Genomic DNA, 17,746 nt, shown 5'->3' with positions numbered 1-17,746 from the left:
GACATACCCAGCACGCTAAGCTGCACCAGCTTCTGGTCTCGGCCGGCAGCATTGAGGGCCTCACACGCATACATCCCGGAGTCTGACGGCTGTGCCCGGGCCAGCTGCAGTGTGTGGGTACCTGCGGGGAGCCAGCCCCTTGCAGCAGCAAACAGGCCTGAGGCCCCAGGCCCAAGACCCTTAAGCTTTCCCAGAACCTCCGTCTGCTCCCAGGTTGGAGGAAGCAACTCTGACGCCCCCCGTAGCCTTGGGGTGGGCTCCAAGCCTCTGTTTACCCACCAGGCAGGAGGAAGACCTCTTTTCCCAGGGAGAGGGCCTGGCTGTCCCGGTACCACGTGACCTCAGGACTCGGGTGAGCGTGGACGTCACAGGACAGGGAGACACTGCTGTTGACGATGGCAGTGACCTGCTCCAAGTTCGGACCTGTGATTTGTGGGGGGGCTGTCCCCACAGCCACCGGGAGGAAGATGACACATGAGAACACATCCTGGCAGGGGGCCGAGATTAGGAGCTCCCAGTGCCTCACCTTGGTGCACTTTCATACAAGGCCACGTGACAGCCCCTATTTGTCATATCTACCTCACAGAAGAGAACACAGGGCTCAGAGATCAGAGAGGGAGAGTCACTTCTCCAAAACCACCCAGCTGGTTGGCAGCAGAGCTCAACTATCAATTCAGGCTCTGGTCCTAGACCTTGGGGGCTCCGCAAGGGGATCCCTTGTCATCCCTCTGTCCCTGAGGCCACAGCTCATGGCCAATGAGATTGAAACCCCCTAGTGGGTGACCTCTCTGAGCTGTAAATTTGGGCTGGTTTCCTAGCTCTGCTAGAAGGTCATTCTGGGGAAAGTATAGAGTAAGTCTCAATAATGGTTCTGTAAGGCCTCAGAGGAAGCTTTCTCTGGCAGCCTCCAATGCTGCTTAAAATCATCTGGGGTTGGCCCCGCAGTGATCAGGGTCCCCTCTCTGTCCCATGATGTGGCTGGCGCCAGCTGGGATCCTTACACTCTGAGCCCAGGCCCAGAGCCCAGCACACTGGGAGTAACGAGGCTGTGCCCCTCCGGGTGGGAAGAGGTGCCATGACTGCCCACAAGGTTAACCCTGGGAACGGGCCACAGCCAGCCCAGAGCACCAGCCCTCAGCTGGGAACCCGCAGGCACCGCTGCTCACTCAGCCCAGCTCACCTTGTACCCTGAGGGTGAAGAGCTTCTCGGAGGAGCCCGCCGGGTTCTCGGCCACACACATGTAGCTGGCGGCATCAGCCACCTCGGCAGTGGAAACCTGTGGGTGCAGGGAGAAGGTGCCCGGAGACACCACAGGCCTGCTGGCTCTGGGCTCCCCCAGAAAGTACTGCGAGGGCTCCTGCCCTTAGAAGGCCAGCGTCTCTGCCTGTGTGGAGCAGCATTCAGGGGGCTCCACTGACAGCCAACCCCCCCGCCCCATCCATCAAGGGCTCTTTGTGACATTCGGGGCACAGTGTGAGGTTGATGCTCGATGATTCCCTGTAGCAAACTATATGGTGGCAGCAGTCTCCCCCCAGCCCCAAGTAGGGCTGGTTGGTGCCGTGCTGGGCTCCCGGTGGCCATGCACCCCTTTCAGGGCCGGTAGCCCTGAACTGCCAGCAATCTGCTCACATAAGATTATCTAGTGGGCCAAATTAAATCCCGGGTGCCCCCACATGTTTTTGGGCAAAAAGCCTCATCTGGCACAGATAACAGCAGCTCCTTGGTTCCCAGACAAGCAACACCGTGTCACGGCAGTTGCTGCCATTAGCCTGCGTTGGGGGACACCCTGACCTGCAAGACTTGCCCGTCCTCCAGGACCTGCAGCCGTGGGCTTGGGGCGAAAGGCAGCCCATTCTGGAGCCATGAGATGGTGGGCATGGGGTTGCCCAGGGCCGGGCACTGTAGGCTGATGGTGCTACTGGCATTGACTGTCACCTCCTCCACCAGCTCCTCCGTGTCGCCCAGGATCACAGGTGGGGCTGGGGGGGTGGGTGGCAGGGAAAGCAGGGTGAGGAGCAGGTGGCCTGGCTGGGAAGGGTCCCCAGGGTGGGGGGTGGGCACAAAGGTGCAAGCAGCACATGGGGCCAGGCTCTGGCTAGGTCTCCCCGTGCCCTACTCCCCACGTGCCCCATCCCCCTGCCCCGGCCCAGCCCTGATGCAGCTAAGTAATCTGGGGCACCGAGAGGGCGGTGATTTGGTCGAGATACAGCTAGAAAGCAGGCCACTTGGAATTTGAACCCAGTCCAGCCTCCTGACCCCTACGTGATCAACCTCCCAGGACAGAGGACTGAACGTGCACTCTGCCTTTCTCTTTCTCAGGGAGGCCCTTGGGGGGCCTGCAGACCTAAACCCTCTGGCCCCAAGCCGACCACTCACTGAGCACAAGCAGCTGGTAGTGCAGCCAGTCCTCGCCCACCTCATTGGAGGCCTTGCACGAGTACCTCCCGGCATCCTCCGCACGTACCAGGGGGATCTGCAAGACCCGGCCTCCTGCGGGGATGTGGGACAGAGACCTGAGCGAGGGCAAGGACGCCCACTCTTTCCTCTGGAAGGGACCTCGAAGACATCACTGCCCCACCTCCTCTGTGAAATGGAGAGAATCAGCTTGCCCCACTTGCTGTGGGCCAGGCCCTGAGCTGAGCATTTTCTCGGCCTCTGACTCTGTGTACTACTGCTACTCCCATCTTCTAGATGGAAGAACTGAGGCTTCGCAAGAGTGCCCAGCAGCGCTGCTCAATGAAGGCAGGGGGAGGAAGCAGAGAGCTGGGCAAATGTCCAGGGACAGACTTTTCGGAAGCAGTGAGGCAGCTCCTGGGTTGTGGTGATCGGGGGTGGGGGGACCCTGGGGAGTGTCACCTGGGACCCTCTGTGATCAAGAGGCAGCGAGGGCCAGACCCTAGCACCTATGTGGGGCTAGAGGTGGCCTCCAGCGGGGACAGGTTAGGGTCACTCTATGTTCAGGATTCTAAGTTGGGGGATCACTGGCCCAGGCTGTGGTGTGCTTGGGGCTCACTGGCTACAGAGCTGGGGACAGGAGCGGGACTTAGAGAAGCAGTGGCTGAGCTTGGGGATCCCTTGATATGTGAAGTTAATCTATGGTCAGGTTCAGAATTAAGGTCCACTTGTGACCACAACCACTATGTGCTCGTCCGTAATCAGGGGTCAGTGGCCGGAGTCAGGGGTCAGTGTTGGGGTCGGAGGTTAATAGCTAGGACCAGCGGGTCACCTGAGTGCTGGGATTAACCTATGGTCGGGATCTGAGGTCGAAGTCAGCATGTGATTGAGTTTACTGTGTACCCAGGATCTGGATCAAGATCAGTGTCCAGGTCCAAGGGCAGTGGCCAGGTTGAGGGGTCAGGTAGGGGTTTCTGACAGGGATAAACAGCTTTCAGTAAGCACGGCCTCTTCTGCATCTCCAAGAGGCTGCCTTCTTTTGCAAGCACCAAATGAGCCTGGAATGAGCCTATTTGTCTAGAGGCCGGTGCAAACCACCTCATCTCCCCCTGGCCAGCCCCACCACTGCTCCAGAACAGGACACTGCAGGACACAGGACAGGTCCTAAGCTCAAAGGTCACCAAGGCCCCCCTGATGAGATGATACAGGGCTCCACACCTGGAATCCCAACCCCTCACCCCCCACTGTGGTCCTCCTGAGATCTTACTAAAGCAACTGGCTCCTCGTGCAGAGAAAGACACCAGCTTTGGCCAGTTATCCCAGGACATTATAAATCTTGAGGCCGAGGTGGGCATGGCCTGGGTAAGAACCTCTGTTCTAAAAACTGGAGGCAAAGGGGGAGCCCTGTTTTCACCCTCAAATGGGCAGAGTGTCTAGCCCTGGTTTATGAAAGGCAGCCAAGGTCCAGAGTGGTCATGTGGCCTGCCCGTGGTCACATAGCACACAGCACACAGGAGCTCCAAGGACTCGAAAGGGCAGTTAATAAGCCCAGCTCTGAGGCGGGTGTGCCCCAATCCCTGCCTGCAGATTCCCCCGCCCCCCGCACCGTACTCTCTAAACTACCTTGCAGGACAGACACCCCGTCTGTGGCCAAGAGGGGCTGGTCCTCCCTGTACCAGGTGAGCTCCGGGGGTGGGACAGCATTGGTGTCACAGTACAGGTAGGCGGGGTTGTTCTCCACGATCTCCCGGTATTCCATCACCCCACTCCGGGCCTCTTGTTCCCTGGATGGGATCTCAAAGGCTGCACTGGCCTCCCCCAGCTTCTGGAACATGGGTGGCACTGGGATGGGGGAGGACAAAGCCATTAGAACACACAGCTGCCCAATGAGACGCCTATGCTAGCCTCTCTCAGGTGTGGAAATGCCACAGTTAGAGCAGATCCCTGAGGCCAAGGCAGTTTTTAAATTCACGCCTCTCAGCCAGTGTTTATTGAGCAACTACTATGCTGGGCACCAAGATCAGGTTCTTGCCCACCGTGGCTCACATCCAATGGATTCAAAAGACTTCCCATGACATGTTGCCACCTCTCAGGGGAGAAAGCCAGATACTAAGTTTCAGCCAGTTTGTTTATTGGAGCATTAGAGGCACAAAATCATTGGCTTTCAGAGGTGGTGGAGGCCCTCAGGGCTACCTGATTTGATGACCTACATTTTATAAAGGTAGAAGCAAGGCCCAGGGGGCGGGCAGGAATGTCCCCAGGTCACAAAGTCAGTGAATGGAAGAGCCCGGGCCAGGGGCCTGGAGGTAAGACACACCAGCCAGCAACGAGAAAGGGAACAAACTACCTGGAATGTAGTCCACCTGCCCGATGGCTCCAGAAGCACTGACACTCCCGGCCTCCCCCGCGGCCCTGCCCCCCATGCCCACTGGCCCATGCTCCAGCCCGGCCCCACTGGCCCCCACACACCCTGGATGAGCACATTGAAGTCCTGGTCATCCTCGCCAGCCACGTTGGTGGCCACACACAGGTACCGTCCGGAGTCTGAGACCTGTGTGGGCTGGATCTGGAGTAGCCGGCCCTCGCCCAGGAGGTGGAGCCGCTCACTGGGGGTCACGGGCTGGGATGGAAGAGGGGAAAGATCAGAAATGAGGGGCAGAAAGCACGCAGATGAGGATATATATATATATATATATATATATATATATATATATATTTATTTACTTATTTATTTATATTTAAAGGTTTATTTATTTGAGAGAGTAAGAGAGATAGTGCATCATAGGGAGGGGCAGAGGGAAAGGGAGAAAGAATCTCAAGCAGATTCTATGCTGAATGTGGAGCCTGAAATGGGGTTGCTCGATCTCATGACCCTGAGATCACAACCTGAGTCGAAGCCAAAAGTCAGACGCTTGGCTGACTACACTATCAAATGCCCCGAGCCAACCTATATTTTATTTTATTTTATTTTATTTTATTTTATTTTATTTTATTTTATTTTATTTTTTTGAGGAAATTTTTTTTTAATTTTTTAAAAATTTTTATTTATTTATGATAGTCACAGAGAGAGAGAGAGAGGCAGAGACACAGGCAGAAGGAGAAGCAGGCTCCATGCACCGGGAGCCCGATGTGGGACTCGATCCGGGGTCTCCAGGATCGCGCCCTGGGCCAAAGGCAGGCTCCAAACCGCTGCGCCACCCAGGGATCCCTCAACCTATATTTTAAAAAAATTTTAAAAATCCAACACAAAGTGGCAGTAGTACTCTGACAGTTTTATAACACCAAGCCTGTCTAGCTTAAAAACCAGGAGTTAAAAATGGGTAAATGTGGTGTTTAGTGTTGATGAGACCTGTTCCCCACAAACAGCTGGATTTCTTAGTAAAACACAAAGTGGGGCAGGGCCCAGGCTGGCTCTGGGGCCAGGAGCGCCCTGACAGCCTTCTCTGGAAGGTTCCAAGCAGAAGCAGGGCTCCCAGGGGTTTCCTCACTTACCTGTCCATCCTTGTACCAGGTGATGGTGGGCGGGGGCATGGCCCAGCACTCACACTCGAGGGTCAGAGTACTGTTGACTTTGGTCCTCACTTCCTTCACGCTGGCCTCCCCCAATGGGTCATCTTTGGAGATGGAAGGGGGGACTGAAAACCACAAGGGGGTCTGAGAAGCAGGCCTAGGAGGGGGATGCTGAGACCCAGTGCTCACCCTGGACTCAGGGCAGTCCCAGAAACGGGCGTGCTGGTTCCCGAGAGCAGGGGAAGAGGGACCCTGGAGACTGACCTGTGCCTGCAGTTGTTCACTTAGGGGAGAGAGTGCTGGTTGACAGTGGTTTACAGTACGGGGCGGTGTGGGCAGGGGAATTCTCTGGGGGCCATTCTGGGGGTGCCAGTCTGAAGTCGCAGTGCAGGTGGCAGAGGGAAACTGGGCCTGGTGTGGATCTGGGCATTGGTGTGACCCAAGGCCTAACTCACCTGTTCCCAGCTCCTAGGGTCCTTGGCCCTAAAATGACTAAGTCAGCCCTGGCTGCCTGGTGACCATCAGAGGAGACAAGCCACAGGGAGGTACCTTAGGGTATCTGTGGGGGCCCAGGCACCGGGGGTCCCCTAGCTCCCAAACAGCCTCCTGTCTGCCCTGCCACTGTCCCGGAGGGTCCCTGACTCACTGAGCACTTCCACGTGGTAGTTCTTCATGGCCTCCCCAAGCTCGTTGGTGACCACACAGGTGTACTGGCCCGCATCTTCCTTCTGGGCATTCAGAATCTGCAGCCCGTGGGTGCCTGCTTGCAGGGGGCAGTGGCCAGGGTCACCCCCAAGGTCACATGACCTCAGGCTCACCAGTCCCTCCCTCTAACCTAGCTCAAGAATGTATCCCCTGGCCCCTCACTTCTCCCTCATCAGAGGGCATCACCTGGGAGCAGCTGGATGTTGTTTGAAGCCTCAAACGGGGCACCATCCTTCATCCAGGTGATGGTGGGGGAGGGGAAGGCCAGTGCCTCACAGATCAGAGAAATGGGGTTGTTGATGGTCACTGTCACTTCCTCATCTGCACTGTCCTCGGTCACTCCCAGGATGGTGGGAACCACTGTGGGGAGGCAGAGGGTGTGATTGTTAGCAGAGAGCCCTGAAATCTGGGCCTGAGGATCCAGAAAAGTCTCAGACCTGTTGCTTAGCTTCAGAGCCTAGGCTTCCCACCACTAAACAAAGCCACAGGGGAAGCTGGATAATTTCTGCCTCAATTTCCCCAGTAGCCTCTTAGCATCCAGACAGTCTTCTAATCTTCCAGAGCCCTGTCAGTTCTGCTTGTTCTCCACTTCGCCCCACTCCCTGGTGGGGGGAGGGCTCCCTGATGTATAGAAGAGCTCTGCTTTCATTGGTTCTGGGATTTCCTCTTTTAGGTCCTGCAGGGGACTGTCCCTTTTGCCACCAGCATTTTTAGAAACAGATTTTATTAAGCCAGGCTGTGTCCCTATCATCTTCTAGATCCCTGTTTCTCCTGACAGGACAGCTCATACTGATTGCCCTTGGGAGACGGACACCTGGGGGCCCTGTCACTCCTCTATGCCTCAGAGCTTCATTGGTGACACAGGGACAAGCACTTCTCCCTCTCCTAGGCTTGTTGTGAAGATCCAATCAATCAGGCCTGTTCAAATGCCCAGCCCATGATAAATGTTCAGCCAATATAGCCATTATTTTGTTGTTGTGGAACCCAGAGAAATGGAAAAAAATAGGAAAGGGCTTTGTGAGATGCTGTCTGTAAGGAGTTAGTCACCTTGGTTCTCCCTCCTGTTGGTCCCCAGGGTGGCTGGGAGACACCCAGCACTTACCCAGGACACTGAGCTGGAAGTGTTTGGTCTTCTCCCCTACAGCGTTGCCTGCAATGCAGGAGTAGTGGCCAGAGCTAGACAGGTTGGCCTGGAGGACCTGCAGGAGGGCTCCATCTGGAGAAATGTGGTGGGCGTCTCCACCAGTCAGGGGCCGGCCATCTTTGAACCACATGACCTTGGGCTGTGGGTGGCCTGTGAGGGGGAGAGGCAGGTGAGACAATTCAGCAGGTTCTGACTAGGTTGGCCAAGAGGTCAGAGGTGGCTTCCATATAGGGCAGAGGACATGGATTCTCCATCTTCGTTAGAGGCCCATGTAGCAGGATAAGGCACAGAAGCAGCCACCAAGCTTGGCCTGGATCCTTTCCTATGTGGTTGACTGCCTTTTCCTTATGGAGGAATGTACTGAGATGGGTGGATGTAGACAGGCAAGACAGAAAGGCAAGTTATTCCTCTCACCCATCCATCCATCCATCCATCCACCCACCCACCTACCCACTTCCCCATCCATCCATCCATCCATCCATCCATCCATCCATCCATCCATCTCCCCATCCACCCATCCGTCTCCCCCTCCACCCACCTACCTCTCCATCCATCCATCCATCCATCCATCCACCCACCTAACTCCTTGTCCATCCATCGATCCATTTATCCATCCATCCATCAACCCACCCACCTCCCCATCTATCCATCCATCCATCCATCCATCCATCCATCCATCCATCCATCCTTCCACCTATCCATTCAACCTTCCAGCCAGCCAGCCAGCTCAGCCCAGCCCACAAGCCTACTCTCCCAGACACTGGGAAAGCCATAGTGACAAAGCAGTGCTTGGGTCCTCAAGGACCTCAGAGCCTGACTGGGGCACACAGAGATCACAAGGTTACAATGGTCCAATGTGATTAGTGCTGGGACAAGAAAGCTCTGGGTCCTGTGGGAGCCACGTGATGGTAGCCCACAGGCCAAAGGGGTCAGTCAAGGACTGAAAGTCCTGAAGCTGAGGTCTGTAGTCAGGTGAGGAGTAGGGAGGGAGTATTTGGGGGCAGAGACACAGTGAGTGCAAAGATGAGCAGGGATGTGGTGCCAAGTTAATGATATAGAGAGACCTCTCTGGGGAGCAGTAGGGCTGAGGGCATGTCAGGATCCCCGGGGACCGCCTCCTTTCTGAAGCTGACTTCTCATGCTTCTCCCGGCCCATAATATATGTGGCCCCTACCTGTGGCATTGCATGTCAGGTGAGCTGTCTGCCCCTCGGGGACCTTGACTGCCTCCTCCAGGCTCTCGTTCTCAATCCTGGGAGGAACTGGGAGAAGCAGGGACACAGATGGTTACTGACCAGGGTTGGCTGAACAACCATGAAGCCAGAAGGCAAGAGCCCAGAACCAAGAGCCCAAGGCAACTGCCTTCAGTTCCCTGTGCCTCAGTTTCCCATCTCCTTGTGCCTGCTTCCACGGAGCAGTGAGTTCAATAAATATTTGTTGCTGGCTGAGAGAAGTACAAGAGCCTCTAGGGGAAGGCCCTGATCAGGAGAAGGCAGTGGGGTGGTGGTGGCCCCCTTCCACTTTGGGTTAGTCTCTGCTGTTTCCAGAAAGTTCCATGGCAGCCTCAGAGCAGAGGTCGTTGATCAGGCAAAGAAAAGGAGCCTCTCTCTCCTTCCTGTGCAGAGCCCCCTGGTCCAGCATGAGCCCTTCATCCTAGACATAGCCCCCCAGCAGCTCCTAGGTGGGAGAAGAGTAATTCATGGGATGCCCATGAGAATAGGGCTACGACATACCCAGGACCTCGACGCTGAAGTTCCTCCGAACCTCCCCAGCCTCATTGCTTGCCAGGCATGAGTAAAGACCTCTGTCCTGCTCCCGAGCCCGGGTTATCCTCAGCATCCAGCCCCCTGGGGAGGAAGAGGAGTGGGCTCCAAGCACAGCGATGAGCAGCCTCTGTCCCAAGCTGAGCCCCGGCCGCTCACCAGGAACAGGAGTGCACGGAGTGTCGTAATTAGATGTGTACGTGTCTGCCTCCCCCAGTGCTGCATTTCTCAGATGGGGAAACTGAGACCCAGGAGGGTTAACAGAAGGAAGGGAGCCCGCTGGACTTCAGACAGGCACGTGGGTGAACTTGAGGAACTTGAGGGTGAACCTGTTCTAGTAAGAAGGACCTGTCACCTGGCTACCCCTGGTTCTGGGCACTGGCTGGGGGTAAACGGACAGCACTGGGCTCTGTAGTCCTGGCCCAGGCCAGAGGCCCCCATTCTGTTCTAGTGGACCTGGAAAAAGCCGCCTTCTCCCAAGGGCCTCTCAGAGGCAAGCCAGCTCCTCCCAGGGGAACGTGACCAAGGATCATCTAAGACCTGCCCAGGGAAGGCAGATACATAGAACATGTTATCACTGCTGTTCCTGCACCCAGAGCAGGCATCACTAATGGATTGCCATGCTCCCTCCTGCCCAGGTGTGGTCTCTGAATTCGTACCACAAGGCATCTGAAAGCCCTCACCAAGTGCTCAGAAGTGGAGCACAGGGAAAATTCATGTGCCTTCCCAGCTTTGGTTGTGTGGAGCAGTTGCTGAGTCACTGAGGCTGAGCTTCAGTGATCTCAAAGTTCCTGTAAGATATGGATGGGACACTGCCTCTTGGGCCTCCGTTTCTCCATTTGTATACCAACAAGAACCATCACAAATCAACTTTGTGGGGAGGATGAATATTCAGAGAAGGTCCTTAGCTCAGTATTTCAAAAGTTTGTTACTGTTCTGGGGGATGTTATAGATGGGCCATGAGATTTATTTTTCTTTTTTGCCACAGGGCTTATCAGAACGTTAGCTAGGCAAATAGTCACTGTCAGCCTTCCAGAGGAGGGCAGGGGAACACAGCAGGAAGTCTTTTCCCGAACTTATTTAAATCCAATTGTTTTTCCTGGCACACCTCACCTAGTCAGTGTTTTTGGTTGCACTCTTCGGGGGACCAGTAGCCCAATGCTTATCCCAACCAGGCCTGGCAGCAAGGGGTCAGAGGTCATGGGCATGTGATAAACAGAGGTAGAGGCAGAGGGCCAGACCTGATAATCAGGTACTCCCCTGACTGACACCTTACCTGCCAAGAGGTAGGTGTCCTCCCCGGGGCTGATGGGCTCCTCCCCTCGGAACCAGCGGACCCCCGGGAGTGGGACGCCTGTGGCTTCACAGAGCAGCGTCAAGGGGCTATGCAAGGCGGCAGAGACGTTGGTCAGCTGGTGCGAGTCTCCGATGAGCTCTGGGGGCTCTAGGCACAGAGGAGAAGCCGCATTCAGGGTGCATATGGGGTCTGTATGCTCCTTCCCTGCCCGCAACAGCTGTCTCCCTGCAATGACCCCCACCCCTATTCGGAGAGTCCAAGGAGCAGAAGCGACAAGGTCAGTGCAGCTCTCCCTGGCGGGAGTGACCGATGGCCACAGGCTGAGCTTTGGTTTCAGGCAGGCACCTTGAGCCTCAGTTTCCCCACCCCCTCAGAGAGATGCCAGGAGAATCCAACCAGCGCTTAGCACGTGCCTATGCTGAGCAACGAGACTGGCACTAGGGACAGTCCCCTGAATCCACATGCTGGAGGTAAGTGGATTCTGCACTTTCTGAAGGATCCATTCACAAAGGAAGCCACGCTCTGTCAGGCGGACATAAGTGGGTGAGGCCAGGGATCCCCAGGGTGGGATAGGGGTGGTGGGGGTGGGGGTGGGGTGGGGTGAGGGGTGAGAGGGGAGGGCATGATGAGAGCGGCCTCCCTAAACCCATCCCTGCCCACTTGATCTCACCACTTCTTGTGCCCTACTCCGAGGCATACGTGATGCCATAAAAGATTGGCATCACGAGGCTGTTGCAGGCCCCTTGAAAGTGCTGTGTCACCTCTCCAGGCCTCTGTAGAGTCTGTTCCCTCTGCCCTGCACACTCTTCCCCCTCACCCCGGCACCCAGTGAACTCCCCCTCAGCTTTTACATTTCAGCTACAAGGTCACCTCCTACAGGAGGCCGCCCTGACTTCCCACAACACAGTTCAGACTCCTTGTCTCTCACAGGCCCTGAGTCGCCCCACGGCACATGTGTCACGCAGGGTAGAGACTGCTTATTCCCCAGGGCCAGGGGCAGGGGAGCAGGAGAACAGCAAGTGAGGAGAAGGAGGCAGGCAGAGAGGGCTACTGGGAGCCAATCCCGACTCTGAGAGCAGAGCTCAAGGCTTCCCCAGCCGCCGGACTCCTGCGGGAACAAGGGGCTGTGGGACGCCCGGCCGGCTCAGCGGTTGAGCGTCTGCCTTTGGCCCAGGGCATGATCCCCAGGTCCTCGGATCGAGTCCCACATCCGGCTCCCTGCATGGCGCCTGCTTCTCCCTCTGCCCCTGTCTCTGCCTCTCTCTCTCTCTCTCTCTCTCTCTCTGTGTCTCATGAATAAATAAATAAAATCTTTAAAAAAAAGAAAGGAGGGGCTGTGCCCAGGCTGGGCCGTGCCGGCTCCCGCGTCCCGCCCCGGCTCCAGCGTGGTGCTCACCCAGCACAGACAGCGCGAACCTCCTCTCGGCCCAGCCCGCCGCGTTCTCGGCCACGCAGCTGTAGTGCCCGCCGTGCGCAGCCCGCGCCCGCTCCACGCGCAGGCTCTGGCCCTGGTTCTGCAGCCGCAGGCCCGGCTCGGCCCCCAGTGGCCGGCCGGCCCGCTCCCACGTCACCCTGGGCGGGGGCTTCCCCGAGGCGTTGCACCACAGAGTGGCCTCCCCGTCCCGGACCACGGAGACCTGTGTGTGCGGCTCCCGGGGGCCAGCGATCTGGGGGGGAACTGAGGGGGGGAGGACCGGTCAGGAAGGCCGCCCTCGGGGCTGCGGCACCAGGCACCCGTCATGAGCCAGCTGCACCCCCACTCAGGCCTCTGCTCCCCCAGCCCCTTGTTGGCTGTGTGACCTGGCCAGGGGACCCCCCCCCCACTCTGGGGGCATCCACTTTCCATTTCTGTGATGGGGTCACAGCCCTAAACCCCGTGCCTCTCCCGCACCCTGAGAGTCAGGGGCAGGCCTGTTGCGGGGATAAGGTCACACAGCACAGCCCCAAAGGCTTGTGAGGGGTCTCCTTCCCCAGAAACCATGGGCCTCCTGCACCTTAAACAGTCACTGGGGCCGTTTAGGGGCCGGGTGTTATTCCACAAGTGGGATGCTGAACATGCTTTTCCTGGTTAATTTTCTAGAACAATTTTTACAAGGCTGCCTATCTAATTTCATCCCCGCTGGACCAGTCATTGGAGACAGGTTTCCGTTACGTGACCGAGCTTCACATAAATTTTATATTTCTCTGTTTCCAACTGTTTCAAGATATATTTGGTGGGACGCCTAGGTGGCTCAGTGGTGAGCATCTACCTTCAGCTCAGGTCATGATCCCAGGGTCCTGGGACCGAATCCTGCACCTGGCTCCCTGCGAGGAGTCTGCTTCTCCCTCTGCCTATGTCTCTGCCTCTCTCTCTGTGTCTCTCATGAATAAATAAATAAATAAAATTTTTTAAGAAAAAAAAAGATATATTAGGTTTCTCTGGGCCAGTGAAGGCTCCTGGGGATCCTGTCACCCCTCTCTTGTGCTGAAGTCACAAGCTGTAAGAAGCCAACTGGGGGAAGCAGGGTAGGGCAGCTTATAAAATGCCAGCTGTCTAAGAGGGCATGTGAGGTTGTTCTGATTGCCGCAGCTCCTGTCTCTGCTTGGGTTCTAGAGGGTGCAGTCCGCCTTCCCAGGGTGCCTGGTTGCCCACCCTTCTGGCCCCTTCCACCTGGTTCAGGTCATCCCAGCCCGGCTCACCATGCACCTCCAGCAGCTGGTCCTGGCTGCTATTTCCCGCCACGTTGCTGCACTCACAGGTGTATGTGCCCTCCTGGGCCGGCTGGGTCTGTCCCAGGTACAGGAGCCGCCCCACGGCTGACACCTGTTCGAGGCTGTTCCCCTCCCCTGGCAAGGGCTGACCTGGATGCAGCGAGAAAGAAGCCCCTGGTCCTTCCACCCAGAACATTTGTCCTCCCTCCTCCCTTCCCCACCCCCGCACATCCTGGCCAACATCTGTTCACATCTTCAGGTGTCCACGGACATGTCACATCTACCAAGAAGTCTTCTGAGTGCCAAACCTGCTCCTGGCCCCCCTTCTGAGCTCCCCTAGCCCCCTGGCTTCTTCTCATCCCAGATGTGCCTGCAGGTCAGTGTCCTCTCTGCATCTCAGCCCAGGAGGGCAGACCCTGCCTCACATCCTCCCTGAGATCCTTAAAAGCTCCTCAGAGACTGACACATAGGCTTCAACGCTGGGTACCGAATGATCCATCCATCTAGCTGCAGTGACCTGGGGAGGGAGGGCAAGTGGCTGTCATGGTTCCCCTGGTGGCAAGAAGATTCCAGCATCGAGGAAGGGTTTGGAAGCCTCAAGGCACAGGAGTGAACACCACCTTCCATCATCCTGTACTCCTGCATGGCGGCCAGTCCTCTGGGCTCCGTCACCCTCAACATGTGTTCCGGCAGTGGGGAGGAGCCCCAGAGGCTCCCCTTACCTTTCTGTCTGTGTGCTCACCCCTGCTGTCCTGCCCTGCTGCTCCCAGATTGATCTCGAGCTCAGATCTCTCGCCTAGCTCCAGACACCTGCCCCCCACTGCCTGCTTGACATCTCACTGGTGACTAACAGAGGTCCCCATGTGGACAAGCCCCAAACTCCAGGCTTGCCCCCTGACCATCTCTCCCTCTCCGAGATGCTGGCCCCATTCTCCTGACTCTCAGACCAAAACCTCGAGTTACCCCGACTCTTCCTTCTCTCTTCCTATCCAACCCAGCAGGAAATCTGCCAGAACTACCTTCGAAACACATCCAGACTACCCCCCCCGCCCCCTTGCCATCTCATGGCTCCCCGCCTAGTCCAGGCGGTCAGGATCTCTTGCCTGGAGCCCTGCAACAAGCAGCCTCTCTCAGGCCATCCTTGCTCTCAGTGATCTGTTCTCAGCATGGCTGACAGGGTGAATTTGCTGAAATTGGATTGTGTCCCTCCTCTGTCCAGAGCCCTTACGGTAGCCCCGTCTCTCTCAAGGGAAAAGTCAAGATCATTACAGTGGCCTCCCATCCAGCCCCCACTGCCCTGGTGACCATCTCCTGCTACCTCTCCTTTGCTGACTCTGCTCCAGTCCATTTCCTCTTTGCCCATTCTTCAAACACGCTTGGCTTATTCCTGCCCCGGGGCCTTTGCACCTGCTCACACCTCTGCCTGAAATGTTCTTCTCTGCAATACTCTCATGTTTGTCCCTCCCTCACTTTCTTAAATTCTGCTTGGCGAAACATCCCTGGCCACCCAGCCTGAAACTGCAAACATCTTCTCCCTCTTTTGGCTTTACTTTTCTCCATAGATGATACTTCCCATCAAAGTTATTTGCTAACTTTCTGTTTATTATTTGACTACCCCGACCCACCATCATATTTCCAGTGCCTAGAATGGGGCCGGGCACAGAGAAGCTCTCAGTAAATATTGGTTAAGTGAATGAATTCCAACTATTTATTGAGCACCTATTCTGTACCAGGTGCTGACCTGGAATTTAGCGGTGGCCAAGACAGTGCCCCTCGGGGCTCAGACTCATGGAGAGTAGATACTGAAGGACTAAGACGGCTACATGACAGGTTAACACACACGGGCTGTGTCCAGGAGGCCCTGCCCTGGCCTGGGGTGGGGGTCAGGGAGGACTTTCTGGAAGAGGCCAAAGGACCCATCCAGCTCTCACTGGCTGGGAAGGGGCTGGGGCACCCGGCAGACTCGGGGACGGAGCAGAGAGGGGCTGTGGGCAGCATCACTTCTGTAACCAGCACCCTCACCCCTGTGCATAAGCCCACCGATCTCCAGTTCAGCTAGGCTGTGGGGTGGGCGCACCCAGAGAGGCTATGGGGTGTGGGGCAATGATGGACACAGTCATACCGTCCTTCCTCCAGGAGATCTTGGGGAAGGGGATGCCCCGACATTCACAGGACAGCCTGGCAGGGTGCCCTTTGGTCACGGTCAGGGTGCGGGGTTCCCTTGAGGGGAACACAGGAGGTACTAGAGGAAGAACAGAGAGAGAGGGGTGTAGGGTGAGCAGTGGGCTGGGGAGGGAAGGGATGGGCAATGGAGAGAGCCAGTATCCTGGGACCACCGAGGTAGCATTCGCCCGGGGTGGGGTGACAGGAGAGCCAAGCATGCCAGGGGCAGGGGAAGGGACCCCAGATCCTTACCCCAGACGTTCAGGTTGTAGTGCTTCTCTGAGCGGCCCGCCTGGTTCAGCGCCTCGCAGGTATAGTGGCCTGCATCCCCCACCTCCGCTCTGCTCACCTGGCCAAGATCAAGAGTGACCCATCAGTGGGGGCAGCACAGAGATGGGGTTAGCCATGGACAGACAGATTGCGTGATCTTGGGCAGATCACCTTACCTCACTGCATCCCTACCTCCCCAGCTGGAACGCAATGATAGCACATCTCCCACCTATTGCACCGTGATGTTTCCAGAAGCCACAGCTGGTGGTGGCCTGACATGGGTCAGGTACATGGAACGAGCTGCCATTTGGGGAGCCTCACCCCATTTCATATCCACAGCCCAGCCCTACTAAGGATGATGGGTATGTGGCTGGCCCAGCCCGTCTCCTGCCTTTAATCTGCTCCTGGCCTCTTTGGAAAGTCCAACAGAAGAGACCAGAATGGAGGGTGGAAAATGAAGGAGGGTGGGAGCAGGAGAGCCTGTCCTCAGAGGTCAGATCCCGGCAGAGGGGGTGATGAAGGTAGGTTGTGGCTTTGAAGAATGTAGAGGATGAAGGGTGGGCATTCTGGGCAAAGGAAACCAAATTGAGGTGCTCAGCACTGGGAATGATCATGTCACAAGGTGGAGAGGGGAGGGAAGAGAAGAAACGGGCTGGAGTGGAAGGTTCTCCCCAACAGCTGGAGACGTACCTCCCCTTCCCCTGGCTGACATGGACGAGCTGTTCTAGGGGCTGGCTTTCTTTCTAAAAGAACCTCAGCCACCCCAGAAGAAAGGTGGCAAGGTGCTTACAGGTGCTTACAGGTGCTTACAGGTGAGGCCAGTGTGGTCAGGCCATTGCCTAAGGTGGCACAGCCAGGAGGAGGCGGGGCTAAAATTTAAATCCAGGCTGACCCCAGAGTCCCTGATCCTAGCCCACCCTTCCCTTGCTGGGCCAGAAGCCCGATGAAGGGCTCCAATGCCCAAAGGCCAGGAGGCTTTTGAACAAGGAGTGGAAAATAGGTGGGAAGAGAAAGGCTCAGCTTTGCGGGGACCAAGGGAGGTCCTGCAGCAGCTTCTGATCCAGTCGGGGTGGGGGTAGGGTGCCCTGGGCACTGGGTCGCACTGAGCTGAACCAGTCTCGGCAGGGCACCCACAGGCCCTGCCCTGCCTGGGGCTAGCTCTGCTGAGTGGGCGCCCCACCAGCCCCCTAGGAGGCCACACACCTCCAGCAAGGCTTTGTCTGCAGAGAGGTGGATGCCAGGCCTCAGCTCCAGGGGGTGGCCGTCCTTCCTCCAGCTCAGCACGGGTAGGGGCACAGCTTGGCTCTGGCACTCCAGGGTCACTGACTCATTGGCCACGACGGACACATTCAGCTCTTCCCCGAGGATGCTCGGCGGCACTGTGGCAGGAGGGCAGGAGAGGGGTCTCAGGCAGGTGAGGGACCGGCAGGACAGGGCCAGGGCTGCCGTCAGGCCAACCACTTTGGCAGCCAGGAGCAAGCCCCAGGGGATGCGGAGTCGGGGTTAGGAGGGGGCCTCCCCACCGTGCGGTAGACCTCTTATTCCCCCTCCAGGACCTTCCCCATCCTGCTCCAAGACCAAGGCCCCAAATCTGAATGTAGCATGGTCACAGCAAGGTCAATATCCCATATGCAATTCTGTGCTTTAGCTGCACACAATGATACCATCGAGGGAAAACGGGTAAAGGGGACCCAGGATCTCTCGGTATCAATTCTCTGTGAGTTTACAATTATCTCGAATTTTTTTTAGAAACATAGGATCTTTATTTCTTTTCTTTTTTTAAGCATCATAAAAGCAGATCCCTGAGGC

General features: G+C 56.7%; 1 protein-coding gene across 8 annotated transcripts in view; it reads right to left on the bottom strand.

Moving 5' to 3' along the window:
- HMCN2 (hemicentin 2) overlaps positions 1-17,746 on the bottom strand; it is a 147,134-nt gene that overhangs the window by 43,835 nt on the left and 85,553 nt on the right. For all 8 annotated transcript variants that reach the window (XM_077851058.1, XM_077851061.1, XM_077851064.1 and 5 more), the window contains exons 41-59: positions 17,141-17,316; positions 15,920-16,016; positions 15,627-15,746; positions 13,493-13,654; positions 12,210-12,491; positions 10,793-10,960; positions 9,487-9,600; positions 8,929-9,015; positions 7,713-7,904; positions 6,797-6,970; positions 6,552-6,665; positions 5,888-6,030; positions 4,865-5,015; positions 4,019-4,237; positions 2,378-2,491; positions 1,793-1,980; positions 1,181-1,277; positions 280-441; positions 8-121 (exon numbers count right to left, since the gene is read on the bottom strand). In XM_077851058.1, coding sequence (XP_077707184.1) covers positions 8-121; positions 280-441; positions 1,181-1,277; positions 1,793-1,980; positions 2,378-2,491; positions 4,019-4,237; positions 4,865-5,015; positions 5,888-6,030; positions 6,552-6,665; positions 6,797-6,970; positions 7,713-7,904; positions 8,929-9,015; positions 9,487-9,600; positions 10,793-10,960; positions 12,210-12,491; positions 13,493-13,654; positions 15,627-15,746; positions 15,920-16,016; positions 17,141-17,316 — 2,874 coding nt within the window. The remainder of the gene's footprint in view (positions 1-7; positions 122-279; positions 442-1,180; positions 1,278-1,792; positions 1,981-2,377; positions 2,492-4,018; positions 4,238-4,864; positions 5,016-5,887; positions 6,031-6,551; positions 6,666-6,796; positions 6,971-7,712; positions 7,905-8,928; positions 9,016-9,486; positions 9,601-10,792; positions 10,961-12,209; positions 12,492-13,492; positions 13,655-15,626; positions 15,747-15,919; positions 16,017-17,140; positions 17,317-17,746) is intronic.

The sequence above is a fragment of the Canis aureus genome, chromosome 16, assembly GCF_053574225.1.
Source record: "Canis aureus isolate CA01 chromosome 16, VMU_Caureus_v.1.0, whole genome shotgun sequence".
Lineage (NCBI taxonomy): Eukaryota > Metazoa > Chordata > Mammalia > Carnivora > Canidae > Canis > Canis aureus.
This window is presented reverse-complemented; position numbering and strand designations above follow the sequence as displayed.